Source organism: Crocuta crocuta, unplaced genomic scaffold, assembly GCF_008692635.1.
Source record: "Crocuta crocuta isolate KB4526 unplaced genomic scaffold, BGI_CrCroc_1.0 scaffold147, whole genome shotgun sequence".
NCBI classification, from domain to species: domain Eukaryota; kingdom Metazoa; phylum Chordata; class Mammalia; order Carnivora; family Hyaenidae; genus Crocuta; species Crocuta crocuta.
Window position 1 is genome coordinate 2,706,615 of NW_027532594.1, and position 17,530 is coordinate 2,724,144.

Consider the following 17,530-nt stretch of genomic DNA (forward strand, 5'->3'; position numbering starts at 1 on the left):
GATTATAAACTCAAAATTTTAATTAATAGGAATTTGTATACTCAGTAAGATAAAGGAGGGGAAAGGCTGCCTTTGCAGAGCTTACAATCCAATTAAGAAACACCAAACATACAAATATAAAACTAAGGAGCAACTCACTGTAACTCAAATCTAAGAAACTAAGAGAAATGACAAAATTTAATTTACAGTACACACTGTCATAAAGTATGTATCTTTTGCACTACTGAAGTCTCAGATAATGCCCTGTTTTGCATAATGAAAGTTTAATAAATACTATAACTACAAATACCTCTTTGACATGGTAATAATATAGCCTCAAAGATAAAAATGGATCACATTTTTTAAAATTATGTTTTCAAGGGTGGAGTCAGGGGGAGAAGGTGGCTCTTCTATTTTATTCTGATTACTTGCCATTAAAGTCCAGCTTATTTTGGACTAATTTCCTATCTAAAAACAACTATCTGAACAAAATATAGGCAATCCTTGCTTTCCATAGTAGTGCAGGTCTGGAAAAGTCACTATAAAACCATGCAAAGCAATCTGAAAAATCAATGGTGTGGTCTTTAAAAATTGTCAACAAAACATTAAAAACTCTCTTTTTTAGTTATAAATGTATAAGAAAATGAAGTCAATAAAATTTATTTAGTACACTGTAATTTAAAACATGAGAAACACTGAGAATTCCAGAGTTTTATTTATTACTCTGTAAAAAAACTAAAGCACAGTTTGAATAGTACTTGCTTTTTTTAATAATTTTTTTTAATGTTTATTCATTTAGGACAGTGAGTGGGGGAGGGGCAGAGAGCAAGAAGGAGACACAAAATGTGAAGCAGGCTCCAGGTTCTGAGCTGTCAGCACACAGCCTGATGAGGAGCTTGAACTCACAAACTGTGAGATCATGACTTCAGCTGAAGTCAGATGCTCAACCGACTGAGCCACCCAGGTGCCCCGGTGCTTGCTTTCTTGACATATAACTTATAAGCGAGCATCTTTGCTAAACCATGTCAAACTGTCATATGCCTTTCTAGGTCTGGATCAACTTCCAAACATGTCATCATTTGCACTTCCAATGTCATGAAATATCTTTGAGAGTTCCCATAATGCTAAGTTTTTTGCCAGCACCACTTCCTCTGGGATAAATTCACTCTTTTTCGTCACAATCACTTTCCCCATTCATGTGGAAAAGTTCACCTTCACTAAGTTCCTGTGGCTGCATATCTAGTGTCTCAAAAGATGGGAGTGTTAACATGCCCATAGTCAGCTGTTTCTTCTATGATTCCATTACTCCTATAAAATCCCACGACCAGCATTATCACTTTCTGTATCTTTGCTATACTTACTTTCATCTTTCTTGGTCGATTCCCTCTCTCAGTTATCCACTTTCATAAAATGTTATATGGGTGTATCACTGGAGACAAGGAGGGAACACAACTACATGCTTTGCTGTCTGTGGGTAAACTAAGTAACAGATAAGTAACAATGATTCACTGACAGACACTGAAATAAGTGATGTGACTGGTCTACGATCATGATGCATCTATGCTGTTAAATGACTCATGGACTAAAGAGCTAGCAATAAAGTTTGTACTTTATATAATTTCAGTAACCATATGATAGTAAGTGAAATTTGAACCGTATTGGTAAGGAGCTGGTATTATTTAACTAAAACATGTTAGCTACTGGACTCATGTAAAACAACAGCTGCCTGTAAAGACAACTGGCGGGGGGAGGGTTGGCAGGCAATCAATGCAGGCAAGATTAAGAGGCTATAATTCCTAAATGACAGAGAATACAGAGATGAGCTGCAGATTCCTCTCAGCTTTTTCCTTGAATGTATTTTCTAAATCCCAGCCAGGAGAGAAAGAATCCAAGCACGGAGCCATACTGTTCTGAGAAAGCAGGGGTTGGAGTCTGTGCCCTAGCAGGGAGAGCACCTAGCAGTGTGTACTTTGGTACGCACACAGTTTGTTCAGTTGCAATTCCAGAGAGATGACTAGCAATGAGGGCACTTTCTCCAGCAGCTAAACACAGGAGGTTTATATCAGCTGGTGTCATGGGCAAAGCAATCATCCTAATATTAGCGAATCCACAAAGAGAAGGATGTTGGAAGAATACGATGTTAGGGATGAGTGAAGGCAGTTACTTCTGTAGCTAAATTTTGTGCATAGAGGCTGGCATTTAAACTTGTACCACGAATCCTAAGACGCACCAACTACTCACAGGGTTAGTTATTTCATACTTTAAAAAGTTATAGTCTGAAAAGTAAAAGTCTGAAATTAAACACTGTTATATTTACCATTTTGTAATCCCATCCAGAGCTGCTTATGATCTTTTTTCTGCATTTCATTGATTACTTGACTTTTATGCTTTAATGCATCAGCTTCTTTCACACAAGACATAAAATGAGCTTCAATTGCATCCTTAGATGGACAGTGCAGAAGGTCCTTTTCTGGAAAACTCTATCAAAGGAAAAAAATACACACATAAAACAGGTATACAAAATACAAAATTAGCTTCGTAAAGAACTGTATCTCCCTCAATTATCCAATATTTTTAGCAAACTATCTGTTAACTTTCCAATAAAGAGATTTCAGTACAACTCCAAATACTTTTTAAATTAAGTTAAAAATCTTTAGCTACTTGGTGTATTTTGTATTTTTTCCAAATAATCCTTATGTAACATGATATGTGTTTAAAACAACAAAAAATAAGACTATGAAGGGTTAATAATTTTAAAAATAGCTCTTTGGCTTGGCCGTACCTAGTGCTGACAGGAATGTGGACTACAACTTGCAGACACTGCTAGTGAGGATGTAAAGCAGTGCAATCACTTTGGAAAACAGACTGGTCATTTTTTGGAAAAGGTAAACATACGCCTTCCATCTGATCCAGTCATTCTACAACTAGGCCACTATCTAAGAGAAACAAAAACATATTTCCAAACAAAGAATTGCATGCGAATATTCACAGCGGCCTCATTTCTAACAGCCAAAAATCAGGAAATATCCTAAATGTCAACAGGTAAATGAATACATAAATTGTAGCATAAACTTATCAAAGTGTACATTTTTAGTATGTTTAGTTTGATGCATGTCAATTAGACCTTAATGAGGCGGTTAAAATGCAGCTTTTAAGGTCAATACCAAAATTTATATCCTATACGTCATTGAATCTTTCAGGCAGGTGAGGCAAAGATCACTAGACAGATAAGCAGTTATGTAAATTAGATGACTAATGCTCTTTTCACTGGAAAGAAAGATAATAAGAGCCAACCTTAACTGAACACTTATGTGGCAAACATGGTATAAGACTATTTATATGGACTATGTATCTTCATAACAATCCTGAAGGTAAAACCTATTGTTATTGCTATTTCACACATTAAAAAATTAACTAATTAAGAAGTTCAGGGAGTAGAAAGAATCGCACAGCTTGCAAGTGGTCAAGCGAGGATTAGTCTGACTCAAGAGTCCCAGTTTTTAACCACTATGCAATACCACTTCCTCCCTAAGACCTGAATACTTAAGGTAATGATCAGAATTCGAACATTATTTTACCAAAAGTCGTTGTATTAGTCCTCTGGTAAAAACTGAGACAAGTAATAATGGCAGAAAAAAGCATTTAGTGATAGCCTATTTGGATTCAATTAATAGCAACATTCAACTACCTCAGTCATGGAAAGCTTCTGAATGGCAAGGAAACTTATAATACATGCCCTCCTACCAAAAGAAAAGGTACTTTACTACCTACTGGTATCTCCTAAAATACATTTTTTAAATGCAAATAATCAGTCATACCTCCTTCTGTTCTAATAAGAATTTGACTGCACGGATCTGCTGAGTAAAAAGGTAAGCCATTATTTAACTCCCCACTGGTCACAGCTGCCTGGAGAAGAGAACAGCTGAGACAATCAAACTGTCTCTCTAGGTACAAAGGGATTTTTAGATTCATGGTGCTATTGAACTAGAAATCCATGAAGAGTGAAGGCAGAGATTTTTAGACATAGACACATAAAGGCAAAGATGATGACAAAATATAAAAGTCTGTAAAAATGAAAAGGCAAAAGAGATTAGGAGAGCGAGAAAGGCAACACTAAAAGACAGGAGAGGGTATGGATGGCAGAGAGAGGGTCCCTGCCTCAATCACCTTTACAATCAGCTGTATTTGTTTTGCTTAGGCTAAATTGAAGGGATTTGTTCTGGCTTCCTGACCAGGGTAAACAATAAAATGTACATCATATCAATTCTACGATACTCAAATTAACATTATAATAATTATTTCTATTTAAGAAAACTTTAACTTTGTTATACTTGGTCTCTAAATTTAGAATGGGTTTTTCAGATACTGTACAGTTCTCGGTGCTAACTGTCCATTCTGGTTATGTATGAGTGGCAGCAAATATGAAAATCCATACTCCAAAGGATTACTTTCACATAGCTTGAATTTATGACCTATTTAAGCTTAAGTATTGTTAAAATTTCTTAAAATTGTGTACACTCTGAGTATGAAAAAAAAACCTTAAGATCTGTCAAAACTAGTGGTTTAAGAAATCAGAGGGAAAATCCCCCATTTTCTAGTGTTGCTTCAGCATAGGCTGCTAATCCCCTCAAAGGCTCCTACAATCAGAAAAGATACTGAAGTTTTGCTTTCCTCAGATTTCTACTGTTGTGTATGTTTCTAAATTTAACCAATGTGGACACCCATAATTGATAGCTGACAATTACAAATGACTAGTCTTTATTGCAAATGAGAGGTATATCAAGAGTGCAGGTATTTATATATGTATGGTTCAAGAGAGAATATTCTCTATCACTAGGAGGAAAGTGAACTATTTAATAAAATGAAATTAAAGGAAACATGAAAGCAGTAACAGAAAGAGGAAATATCTACACAGGCAGTCACAGCAGCTGAATTAATTGTGGCAATGAATAAAGTGACAGATGTTTCGGTCAAAGCCCCCTCAGCTCCTGCTCATGAAATCTTCTTCCTTCCATGATCAGGTTGTGGTGGGGTGAAAAATCTTTTCTTAAAAGTTTCACAATAAAATTCCAGACAGACTCTTGATTCATTACATTTCTAATATCTTTTTACATATATTAGCAGTTGTGTATAAGTGCATTATCTTCTCAGTCCAAACAAATTCTTGCAAATACAGGTAGAGTCTGACACCATGTTTACTTGCTTTCATTAATCTTTCAAGTCAAATGCCTAATAAACTAATCTAATTTCACTTAAAAAATTTTTTTTAATATTCATTTATTTTTTAAAGAGAGAAAGACAGAGAGTGAGTGGGGGAGGGACAGAGAGAGAGGGAGACATAGAACCTGAGGCAGGCTCTAGGCTCTGAGCTGTCACAGAGGCCAACACAGGGCTCGAATCCACAAACCATGAGATTATGAGCTGAGCCTAAGTCAGATGCTTAACCAACTGAGCCACCTAAATGCCTCACTCTAATTTCACTTATCAGAAGTAATCTGGAAAATACCACTTACTTAGATATTACTGCCAGTATCTTTTAATTAAAATATTAATCCAGGTGGTCTGGAATACATACATAAACATTAGATAACCTAACAACACTAAACTGAATCTACTCACAAGTGAGAAAAAAAGCTTTTCAATTTATTAATAACATTGCAAGTTTGACACCAAAAGCTAAGACAACAAAAGCAAAAACAAACAAGTATGACTACAACAAAGTAAAAAGCTTGTGGATAGCAAAGAAAACCATCAACAAAATGAAAAGGCAACCTACTGAAGAGGAGAAAATAATTTAAAATCCTATATCTAGTAAGAGAAAAACATCCAAAATATACTTAAAAAAATCATACAACTCATCAACAAAAAACAAACCATCCAATTAAAAAATAGACAAATACATGAACTTATTTTCCAAAGAAGACCTACATATGACAAACAGGTATATGATGCTCAACATCACTAATCATCAGAGAAATGCAAATCAAAACCACAATGAGATATCACCGCACTATTACAATGGCTATTAACAAAAAGACAAGAAATAAAAAACATTGATGGGGATGTTGAGGAAAACAACTCTATTGTAATGAGAGTGGGAATATAAATTGGTGCAGACACCCTGGAGGTTTCTCAAAAACTTAAAAATGAAATCACTATCTCAGAAATATGTCTGCATTCCCACGTTCACTGAAGCATCATTTATAGTAACCAGGACATGTAAACAACATAACTGTCCACTGACAGATGAATGGATAAAGATGGGGTATGTGTATATACACATACACATATATACATAATAGACTATTATTCAGTCATTTAAAAAGAACAAGATTTCTGCATTTGTAACATGGGTGGACCTTGAGGCATTATCTAAGTGAAGTAAGTCAGAAAGAGAAAGACACATGCCAGAATGGTCTCACTCATATATGGAATATAAAGGGGGGGGTGAAGCTCACAGATACAGAGAATAAACTGGTAGTTTCAGAGGCAGTGGTTGAGGGCTACACAAAAAGAATGAAGGGGATCAAAAGATAAAAACTTCCAGTTATGAAATAAGTAATAATTACATAGGGGTATAATGTACAGCTTGATAACTACAGTTAAAAATACTGTATTGTAGGGGTGCCTGTGTGGCTCAGTCAGTGAAGCATCTGACTTTGGCTCAGATCATGATCTCACAGTTTATGAGTTCGAGCCCTGCTTTGGGGAAGCTCAAGCCCCCCTTCGGGATCTGTGCTGATGGTGTGGAGCCTGTGTGAGATCCTCTCTCTCCCTCTCTGCCCCTTGCTCACTCTCACACACACACACACCCACTCTCAAAACAAATACTGTATTGTATATTTGAAAGTTGCTGAAAGTAAATCTTAAAAATTCTCATCACAAGAAAAAAATCTGTAACTAGGTATGGTGACAGATGTTAACTAGTGATCTTTTTGCAACATATACAAATACTGAATCATTATGCTGCACACTCAAAACTAATATAATGCTGTATGTCAATTAAACATCAATTTTTTAAAAATACTGTAAGCTTTATTAAGACAAGTAAAACACAAATTCTCCATATGATCCATAATGAATCTAACACCCCCTTAAAAATGCAGCAGTTGCTAATACAGTGTTATGGACTCAATGTTTGTGTCCCCCTAATATTTGCACGCTGAAGCCCTAATCCTCGGTATGGCTGTATTTGGAGATGTGCCCCTAAGGAATCAATTAAGGTTAAATGAAATCATACAGGTGGGACCCTGATCCAACAGGATTAGTGTCCTTCTAAGAAAGACAGCAGACAACTCATTCTCTCTCCACACACAAGAAGGAAAGGTCATGTAAGGACATGGAGAGAAGGCAACCATCTGCACACCAGGAAAACAGCCCTCACCAGAAATTGAATCTTGCTGGACTTTAATCTTGGATTTTCCAGCTTCCTGAACCGTGTGTGAGAAAATAAATTTCTCTTTTTAAGCCATTCAGTCTGTGGTATTTTGTTACGGCAAAATAAGCAAACTAACATACAGAGCAATGTTATTTTATTTGACTGTTGAGTCACCTCTAATAGCACACTCCACATTCTGACAGGGAAAATACAAGGCCATAGTTTAAAGACTTACTTTTATAAAATCTTAAAATTGTCTTCTAAGATCACTTTGGTGTGTGCAAGTGGGGATAGAAAGGGAGGGGATTTTTCAAATGTATCTTTTAAAATATAATTTTCAGGATGAGAGAAGAATATGCCATGAAAGTTAATGAACTCAATGCTAAAATCAGCACTAAAATTTGTTAAACTTTCTTGATTTTCTTAAATCTTTTTAAAGACTTTATCTTTTGAGAGATAGAGAACAGAGCAGGGGAGGGGACAGAGAGGGAATCACAAAATCCAAAGCAGGCTCCAGGCTATGAGCTGTCAGCAATGAGCCCTGCACAGGACTCGAACTCATGACTGTGAGATCATGACCTGAGCCCAAGTCAGACACTTAACCGTCTGAGCCACCCAGACACCCCTAGGACAGCTTTTTTTTTTTTTTTTTTTTAAATTTAGTTTGTTTTTGAGAGACAGAGAGAAACAGAGGGCAAGTGGGGCAGGGGCAGAGAGAGAAGACAGAAAATCAGAAGCTGATTCCAGGCTCTGACCTGTCAGCACAGAGCCCTATGCAGGGCTTGAACTCACGAGCTGCAAGATCATGACCTGAAACGAGATCATGACCTGAGATGAGATCACGACCTGAGACGAAGTCAGACGCCCAACTGACTGAGCCACCCAGGCGCCCCATTTAAAGACTTTATTTTTAAGTAGTCTCTGCACCCAATGTGGGGCTTGAACTCACAACCCCAAGATCAAGAGTTGTATACTCCACCGACTGAGCCAGCCAGTCACCCCGGTTTTCTTAAAGTTTCTAATTTTACCAAATCCAATCTACAAACTTACCTTCAACCAATCATCTCCTTCTCTCTTGGCAGAATCTAAGGAGTATCTACCATACTGTTTGCTTATATCCCATTTTTTTGAATCTTTGAAACCCAAAGCAATTTATTATTCCCCTCTTCCTATAAATCATCTTGAACCATTTTCTTTCTAATCAGTTTCCCATTAGTTGTTAGTAAAAATAAAACATGTACCCAAAACAAAATTAAAAAAACTTTCAACTTCCCTCTGGCTAGAGTCTTCTCTCCTCTCCCTTTCAGAGCCACCCTTTAAGGTGACCAAGCTGGAAGTCAGCTCTTATTATCCATGTAATCTGTCTGCTACCCTCACCACTCTTGCAAACTGCTCTCTTGAAGGTCAACAATGATACCTTTCAGTCCTTGTTTTACGCCCTCACTGAACATCTAACATCTTTGAATATCCTCCTTGAAGCAGTCATCTTCAAGTCTGTGATACCACACTTCTCATTTTTCTCTTATCTTCTCTCATTCTCATTTGCAAAAGCCTATTCCAGCACGCCTTTCCTTAAATGTTGGTATTTTTCAAGTTTCTAACCTAGACCCTCATTGCTTTGTTCATTCCATAGTCCCCTTCATAAGCTTTCCTGCTTCCACATCATTTATGGACTAATAAGTCTTGACATCTGTCAGAGCCAAAATTCTTCTCATGATAAGGACGCATACACTCATTAATCTAGTAGATATGTCAGTAGGCATATGAGACTTCAACAAGTCCAAAAGTAAACAAATGCCTCTCTGACTCCTCCTCCCCACCTCTCACATTCAGTCAAGTTCTACTGAGTCCACATCCTAAATAGATCCGAATCCATTCACTTTCAACATTCCCAGAGCCGCTTTCCTAGTACAAACTAACAACTATCTGATATTTCTGAGAAGCCTTGCAGCTGGGTCCCACGTCCAAAATCTTAACCTCTTTAATTCATTTTTCACAACTGGAGTCAGAGTGATTTTCCTAAAATGTAAATCAGATCTTCTCAATCAGCTGCTCTGCTCTACTTTCAGAAAACAATCAAACGTCTCCCAAAGCCTTTGAGGTTCTAAAAGACATCTCTGCTAACCTCTTCATCATAATCTCTTGCTCCCACTTCACATATTCCATTCTCTTTCCCTTCTCCCACACACATATTCTCTGCTCTGATGATCTTGATTATCTGTCACCTACTCATTCTTTCAGCCTTACTCTCTCATTTCTGTGCCTGTACACAAAATCTCTCCTCTGCCTAGGACACTCTTTCTCCTTGCCTATCATTTGACCACTTACACAACTACAAAAATATCCTCCTCCATCTTCAGGTTCAGTTTTTACATCACTTCCTCCAGGAAATTTCTTACATCCCAAGTCTAGGTTAAGTTCACAAAGTTCACACACTTAAGTCTATAACATCACTTACATTCTTATGTCACACTACTTTTTTTTTTTTTATGTTTTATTTATTTCTAGGAGAGAGAGAGAGAGAGAGCGTGAGCAGGAGAGGGTCAGAGAGAGAGGGAGTCACAGACTGAAACAGGCTCCAGGCTCTGAGCTGGCAGTCAGCACAGAGCCCGATGCGGGGCTCGAACCCACGAACCGCGAGATCATGACCTAAGCGAAAGTCGGACGCGTAACCGACTAAGTCACCCAGGCGCCCCTATGTCACACTCTTTTTAACCTCCACAAGGCAGAGACCATGACTGTTCTCACCTGTCCTTTATCAATAAACTTTTTAAATCAAGTCAACGTTATTGATTCACACAGAGTGAAATGCAGAAATTTTAAGTATACCGATAAACAGTTAAATCTGCCCAAATAAGATATACAATATTACCATCATCACACCCAAAGTGTTCTTTGGTGCCCTTTGCAATCAGTTCCCTCTCATTTTGACCCAGCTGATCTGATTTGTAACACAAGATTAGTTGTGCCTGCAAAATAATCACATACAAACAGAATCATAAAATGTAGTATTGTATAATCCAGCATCCTTTACTTAGCACAATACTTTTGAAATTCATCTGTGTTACTGCATGTATAGAGAGTTCCTTTCTGCTGTGTAGTATACCACTGAATTGATAAACCAGTTTATTCATCCAAAAATCTAACATTAAGATTGTATCGAGACTGTGACTATTATTAAGAAAGCTGCTATGAACTTTAGTGTACAAGTCTTTTGCGAACGTGTTTTCATTTTTCTTGGTTATTTACCTTGAAACAGAAATGCTGGGTCACAGAATAAATGTATGGTTAACATTATGTAGAAACTGACAAATTGTTTTCCAAGGTGATAGTACAATTTTACACACTCAACAAGGTATGAGAGTTCTGGTTGCTCCATGTCCTCAAACTTGGTGCTGCCAGTCTTTTTAATTTTCGTCATTTTTTTAAAGCAAAATATGGAACTCTTCACAACTTTGTGTGTCATCCTTATCTCCTCTGTCTCATTCCAATTCCAGTTCATACGCTGCCAAAGCAAGCACTCACTGTGGTTTTAATATGCACTTCCCTGATGACTAAAGGTGTTGAGCATCTTTTCATGTGCTAACTGGTTATTCATATATACACATACATATATTATGTGAATATATATCAATAGTTTATATGTATATATACCCACATTTGTGTATATACACTGTTCAAGTTTTTGGATTGGTTCCAAAGCCAATGATACATTAGAGAACAATCTGAGCAATGTGAATTTCATATTTATTTTTATAAATACTGTCCACCAAAAATAATACTTGAATAAAGAAACTGCACCCAGCTAAACCGAGCTACAAAATACACAAAACACACACACTTCCGCAATGCGCCCGCCTCCTCGATTCCCATTACAAGCTACACTCATTCACAGTTGATGTTACAGTCTGGTTTGAGACAACTTTCCTTCCACCACTTCACAATAACTGACAAGCTGCAAACCTTTCCAATGTTCATTTTTACAAGCAAACTTCCAGTTTTTTAAATATAACATGCCATATTTGTTGTATTTATGTACTTACCCATTTAACATATGTAAAACTGTGTTTTTATTAGATTCCTATCTTTTTTGTCACTAGTAAAGTTTTCAGTTTTGTGCCCTTAATGAATTATCCCCTTAAGTCCTGTGATTTTTTTAACGGGATATTGTTTCTTACGAATACATTTTGCAGTAGAGTAAAACTGCCTGTAGAGGTGGTGGGAGTAGACACCCTTACCTTTTTCCTGATCTTAGAGTGAAACATTAAGTAAGCCATCATTTAGCATGATTTTAGCTATAAGCTTTTCATATTTACTGTGTCAAATCAAGGAAATTCCCTTCTATTCTTAAATTTGCTAAGTGTTTTGAGAACAAATGGATACTGAATTTTGTCAAAAGCTGTATGATTTTTCTAATTTTGTTTGTAAATGTGCTGAATTACATGGATTCATTGATATCTGAAAGCTAAATCACCCTTGTATTCCTGGGATAATATCAACACAGTCGTGGTATATTGTCCTTTTCCTGTATTGCTAGACTCAGTTTTTTAGCATTTTCTTGAGAGTTTTTGCATTTATGTTCATGAGGGATATTGGTCTGTATTTTTTTTCTTTTAATATCCATTACACATTCTGGTATCAGTTACTCTGGCCTGTTAAACAAACTGGGAAATAGTCCCTCCCCTTCTATTTTCTGAAAAAAGTCTGTAAAGATTGATACTGTTTATTCCTTAAATATGTGATAGAATTCACCAACAAAACTTCATGAATTTTAATTTATGAGAAAGTTTTTAAATTACAAATCTAACTTCTATATACATTTAGGGGCTATTCATATCTGCTATTTATTGGGTCATTTTTGGTAAACTGTATTTTCACTGAGTATGTCAATTTATCACATTTGTTGGCACAAAGTTGTTCATTATTTTTCTCATTATCTTTTTATTTATTTTTTTAATTTACATCCAAGTTAGCATATAGTGCAACAATGATTTCAGGAGTAGATTCCTTAATGCCCCTTATCCATTTAGCCCACCCCTCCACAACCCCTCCAGTAACCTGTTTGTTCTTCATATTTAAGATTCTCTTATGTTTTGTCCCCTTTCCTGTTTTTATATTATTTTTTGCTTCCCTTCCCTTATGTTCATCTGTCTTGTATCTTAAAGTCCTCATATGAGTGAAGTCATATGATATTTGTCTTACTCTGACTAATTTTGCTTAGCATAATACCCTCTAGTTTCATCCACATAGTTGGAAATGGCAAGATTTCATTCTTTTTGATTGCCGAGTAATACTTCATTGTATACATATACCACATCTTTATCCATTCATCCATCAATGGACATTTGGGCTCTTTCCATACTTTGGCTATTGTTGATAGTCTCACTATCCTTTTAATGGCTATAGGATCTGTAGCCATATTCCATTTTTCATTCCTGGTATCAGTGTAAATTGTGTTTTCCTACTACAGAAAGTTTTTAAATCCCCCTAAGCATGGTTTTATATAAAGCTCACAAATTTTAATTATGTTGTGTTTCCATTATCATTTGGTTTGAAATATTTTTAAATTTCCCTTGTGATTTCTTCTGGAATCAACTTCCATTTAACGGAACACAGAATACCACTTTTGGTATTCTTCACTCCTGTCTATAGCTTCTTTCAGTGCTTTAAGATGTCACTGCATTGCATTTTGATTTCTCATAAGACATCATCCATCATTCATCATCACTCACTGTTCCTTTTATGTCATGTTTCTTTTTTTTTTGTAGCAGCTTTCAAGATTTTCTATATATTATTGGCTTTTAGTAGTTTGATTATGATATGCCTAGGTATGCTTTTCTACATATTTACTTGCTTAGAATTTCCTGAGCCTCTTCCAATACATAGATTGTTTTCTCCCTCAAATATAAAAAAAATCACTAACCACTATTCCTTTTTATAAATTGAGAATTTAGATAATATCTGTTTAAAATTCACCATTTAAAAAAATACATTTCAGTAGTTTTTAGTATATTCACAAAGTTGTACAACAATCACTACTATCAAATTATGTTAACTCCAGAAAGAAACCTCATATTTATAAGCAGTCACAGTAATTTACTTTCTGTCTCTATAGATTTTGCACATTCTGGACATTTTCATATAAATGAATCCCAATGTGTATACAACATGCAGCCTTTTGTGTCCTCCTTTCACTCAGCATGACATTTTAAAGTTCATCTATGCCATAGCATATATCAATACTTCTTCCTTTCCATGACTAAATTATAAAAGTTGACCCTTGAACAATGAGTGGTTAGAAGTACCAACCCACACCCTCCCTGTGCAGTTGAAAATCTGCACATAACTTCTGACTGCCCCGAAATTTTAACTACTAATAACCTGAATGGAAGCCTTACCAATAACATAAACAGTGAATCACCTATTTTGTATATTTTTTATACACTGTACTTTATAATAAAGTAAGCTAGAGAATAGAAAATAATAAGGAAAAGAAAATATATTTACAATAGTGTAAACACTGTACTACGTTTATTAAAAAAAAAAAAACCTGCATGTAAGTGGGCCCACGCAGTTCAAATTCATGTTGTTCAAGGGTCACCTATATTCTATTGTATGGCTATGCATTTTGTTTATTCATTCATCAGTTGATGAGCACTGTGTTACTTCCATTTTTTGGCTATTATGGCTAATGCTGCTATGAACATCCATGTACAAGTTCTTCGGTGGACATATGTTTTCAATTGGGGTATATAACTGGCTTATGTACTATTTATATATCTATTATATAACTATAGTATATAACTATTACTGGAATTGGTGGGTCATATGCCAAGTCTCTCATTTGAGGAACCACTAGACTGTTCTCCAAAGCAGCCACATCATTTTACACTAGTAATAGTAACATGTAACATATGAGAATACCAATTAATCCACATTCTAACACCTGTTATTATCCAAATTTTAGATTATAATTATCTTAGCAGGTTAAAGGGATAATTCAATGGTGTCTTTCTCTGCCCTTCTTTGATAACTATTCTGAGCATCATTTCACATGCTTGCTGGCCATTTACATATCTTTGGAGAAATGTCTACTCAAATACTTTGTCCAGGTTATTTTGTTGTTTTTTTACTTTGGTCATTTTTAATTGGGTTATTTACTTTTTTATTATTGAATCTAGGAGTTCTTTATATATTCTAGACACTAGACTCTTCTTCAATAATATGATTTTGCAAATATTTTCTCTTATGGGTTTTTTACTTCCTTTGAAGCACAAAGGTTTTCATTTTGATCAAGTCCAATTAACCTGTTTTTCCTTCCTTTGATTTCAGTGTTATACCTAAGAAATGACTGCCTAATCCAATGTCATAAAATTTATTTTTTTTTCTAAAAATTTTATAATTTTAGTTCTTACGTTTAGGTCTCTGATCCATTTCAACTTTTTTTTTATAGAGTCACTTTCATTCTCTTACATGTGGGTATCCAGTTTGCCAGCACAATCTGTTGAAAATCTATTCTTTCCCTCACTGAACTGCCTTGGCACCCATATAGAAAATCAACTGCCCCCAAATGTATGTTTTAGTCTTGACTCTCACTTCTACTCCATTGATTTATGTTTGTCCTTAGGCCAATACTATGGTGTTTAGGCTACTGTAGTTTTGTAATAAAGAAATGGGAGTCTAATCAGGGCACCTAGGTATCTAAGCCAGTCAACCATTCAACTCTTGATCTGGCCTCAGGTCACGATCTCAGTCAGGCCACGCATCAGGCTCTGTGCTCACAGTGCGGAGACTGCTTGGGATTCTCTCTCTCCCTCTCTCTGCCTCTCACCTGCTTACACAAACACATTCATACATGCGACTCTCTCAAAATAAATAAATAAATAAACATTAAAAAACAGTTAAGGGGAGCCCAGATGGCTCAGTTGGTTAAGCATCAGACTTTGGCTCAGGTCATGATCTCACAGTTCATGAGTTCAAGCCCTGCACTGATCTTTGCTGTAAGCACAGAGCCCGCTTCAGGTCTTCTGTCTCCTCTCTGCCCCTTCTGTCTTCTCTCTCTCTCTGCCCCTCTTCTGCTCATGTTCTCTCTCTCTCTCAAAAATAAACATTAAGAAAAAAAATTTTAATGGGAATCTAATCATTATTTCTTAAAAACATCTTTCTGAATCCTTCCTTCCTTCCTCTCCTCCTAGGACTCTAAGTACGTATATACGAGATATGTGAGACTGCTTGATATTATCTAAGAGGTCATCAGGACTCTGTCTCCCCCTCTACCAGTACTGATTTTCTTCTCTCGTTTCTTCATATTGGATACTATCTACGGGTCTGACTGTGAGTTCACAGAACCCTTCCTGTGTAATCTCCAATTCACTATAAGCCCATCCAGTAAATTTTTCATTTCAGATACTGTTCTTTACAGTTCTATAATTTTGTCATCTTATTTTAAATCATTCAGTTAATAGTTGCTTTAATTCATTTGTCCTAATTCCAAATGTGTGTTATCTCTGTGTCAGTTTCTATCTGTAACATTTTCTCCCTTGATATGGTTTAAATTTTCCTGTTTGCATGTGTTACGAGTAATTGGTTGTATGCTCAACACTATAAATATGGTGTGAGTTTTCTAGATTATATTATCTTTCTTGGTGAGTACTGTTCTGCCTGGTGCCTCTCTCTATGATCCCAAGAAGGCCTAATTTTAGGCCTTATTAGAGCAAATCCAGAGCAATCCTTACCCTTTAATAGAAATGGCCACCTTTTTTCTGTAAAAGGCTAGACAGTAGAATATTAGACTTGTGGGCCATACAGTGTCTATAGCAGTGCTCAACTTTGCCCTTGTAGCCCAAAAGTAATATGTAAATGAATTAGCATTGATGGCTGCATTTTAAAACAAATTTAGAGTCACTAGAATTTATATTCCATACAATTTTCAAGTTTCACAAAATACAATTCTCACATCATTTTTTTCAGCCACTAAAAAATATAAAAACCATTCTTAGTCCACAAGGCATGGGAAAACAATCAGTAGGCTACATTTAGCACAGACCATATGCTAATCTTGCTCTGAGACACAGTTCTTACTCCTACAGAATGGTCTTTCTGGTCTCAGATAAATGCTTAGTTATGTTATCTAGGTATCTCTCTGAATGAGCTGGAATCCAACTTCTCCAGGTATAATGGGACCTGTCCCAATCTAACAAGCATTCTCTACTTGGCCTTGAGGAATACTGCCTATGCATGTGTAGCCCAACTCTAAATACAGGACTCTTGGGAAACTCACACCCTTTCTTCTCTGATACCCTGCTTAGCAAATTCCAGATGCTTCAGTGGGCCAGAAAGCCAATTTTTGCATCCTTAACTCAGCAGGACTTCCCTGCTTTACTTGAGTTTCACTCCCCCTGACAGTCAGGAAACTGCCCTAAAGCATAGAGATGGGCTAAATGTGGTGCTCACCTTGATTGTTCTTTCTCTCTAATGTCCAGTGCCTGAAAAGAGCTCTACTTCATATATTTTGTCCAGTTTTATAGCTGTTTATGGCTGGAGGAAAAATCCAATCCAATTACTCTGTCATAGCTGAAAAGCAGATGTTAACCTCAATAAATATTTGATGAATAAATCAATGACTAAACAAACCATATTTTATATAAAGTTTTAAGTATACATGACCCTCCATCATCTCTACCTCCTTCACACCTTTCTGTAATCCCTTCCCCTAGACTGTAGGGGAAGAGTCCCCAAAACTTTTATTCGCATTTAACCAGAAGAATATGGCAAAGGCTATGGGATCTTATTCCTACGATTAAGTCATGCTATATAAAATTCCAGTCTTGGAGTGCCTGGGTTGAGCATCGGACTTTGGCTCAGGTTATGATCTCACGGTCCGTGGGTTCAAGCCCTGTGCCAGGCTCTGTGCTCACACCTCAGAGCCTGGGGCATGCTTTGGATTCTGCTTTCGATCTGCTTTGGATCCCTCTATCTCTGCCCATTCCCCACACGCTCTGTCTCTGTCTCTCTCTCTCTCTTTCTCTCTCTCTCAAAAATAAACATTTAAAAATTTTAAACTCCAATCTTGCTAAAAGGCTAGCTTTAGAGGCTTCCTGTTGACTCGATGAAGTCAGCTGCCATACCAGGAAAGTCCACATGGCAAGGAACTTTAAGCAGCCTGTAGATGCT

The 17,530-nt window shown here is 36.4% G+C and overlaps 1 protein-coding gene across 2 annotated transcripts in view; it reads right to left on the reverse strand.

Annotated features, from left to right (window-relative positions):
- The window catches only part of ATG5 (autophagy related 5), a 132,768-nt gene that overhangs the window by 78,248 nt on the left and 36,990 nt on the right, over positions 1-17,530 (reverse strand). For both annotated transcript variants that reach the window (XM_077780022.1, XM_077780023.1), the window contains one exon: positions 2,297-2,459. In XM_077780022.1, the coding sequence (XP_077636148.1) occupies positions 2,297-2,459 (163 nt within the window). The remainder of the gene's footprint in view (positions 1-2,296; positions 2,460-17,530) is intronic.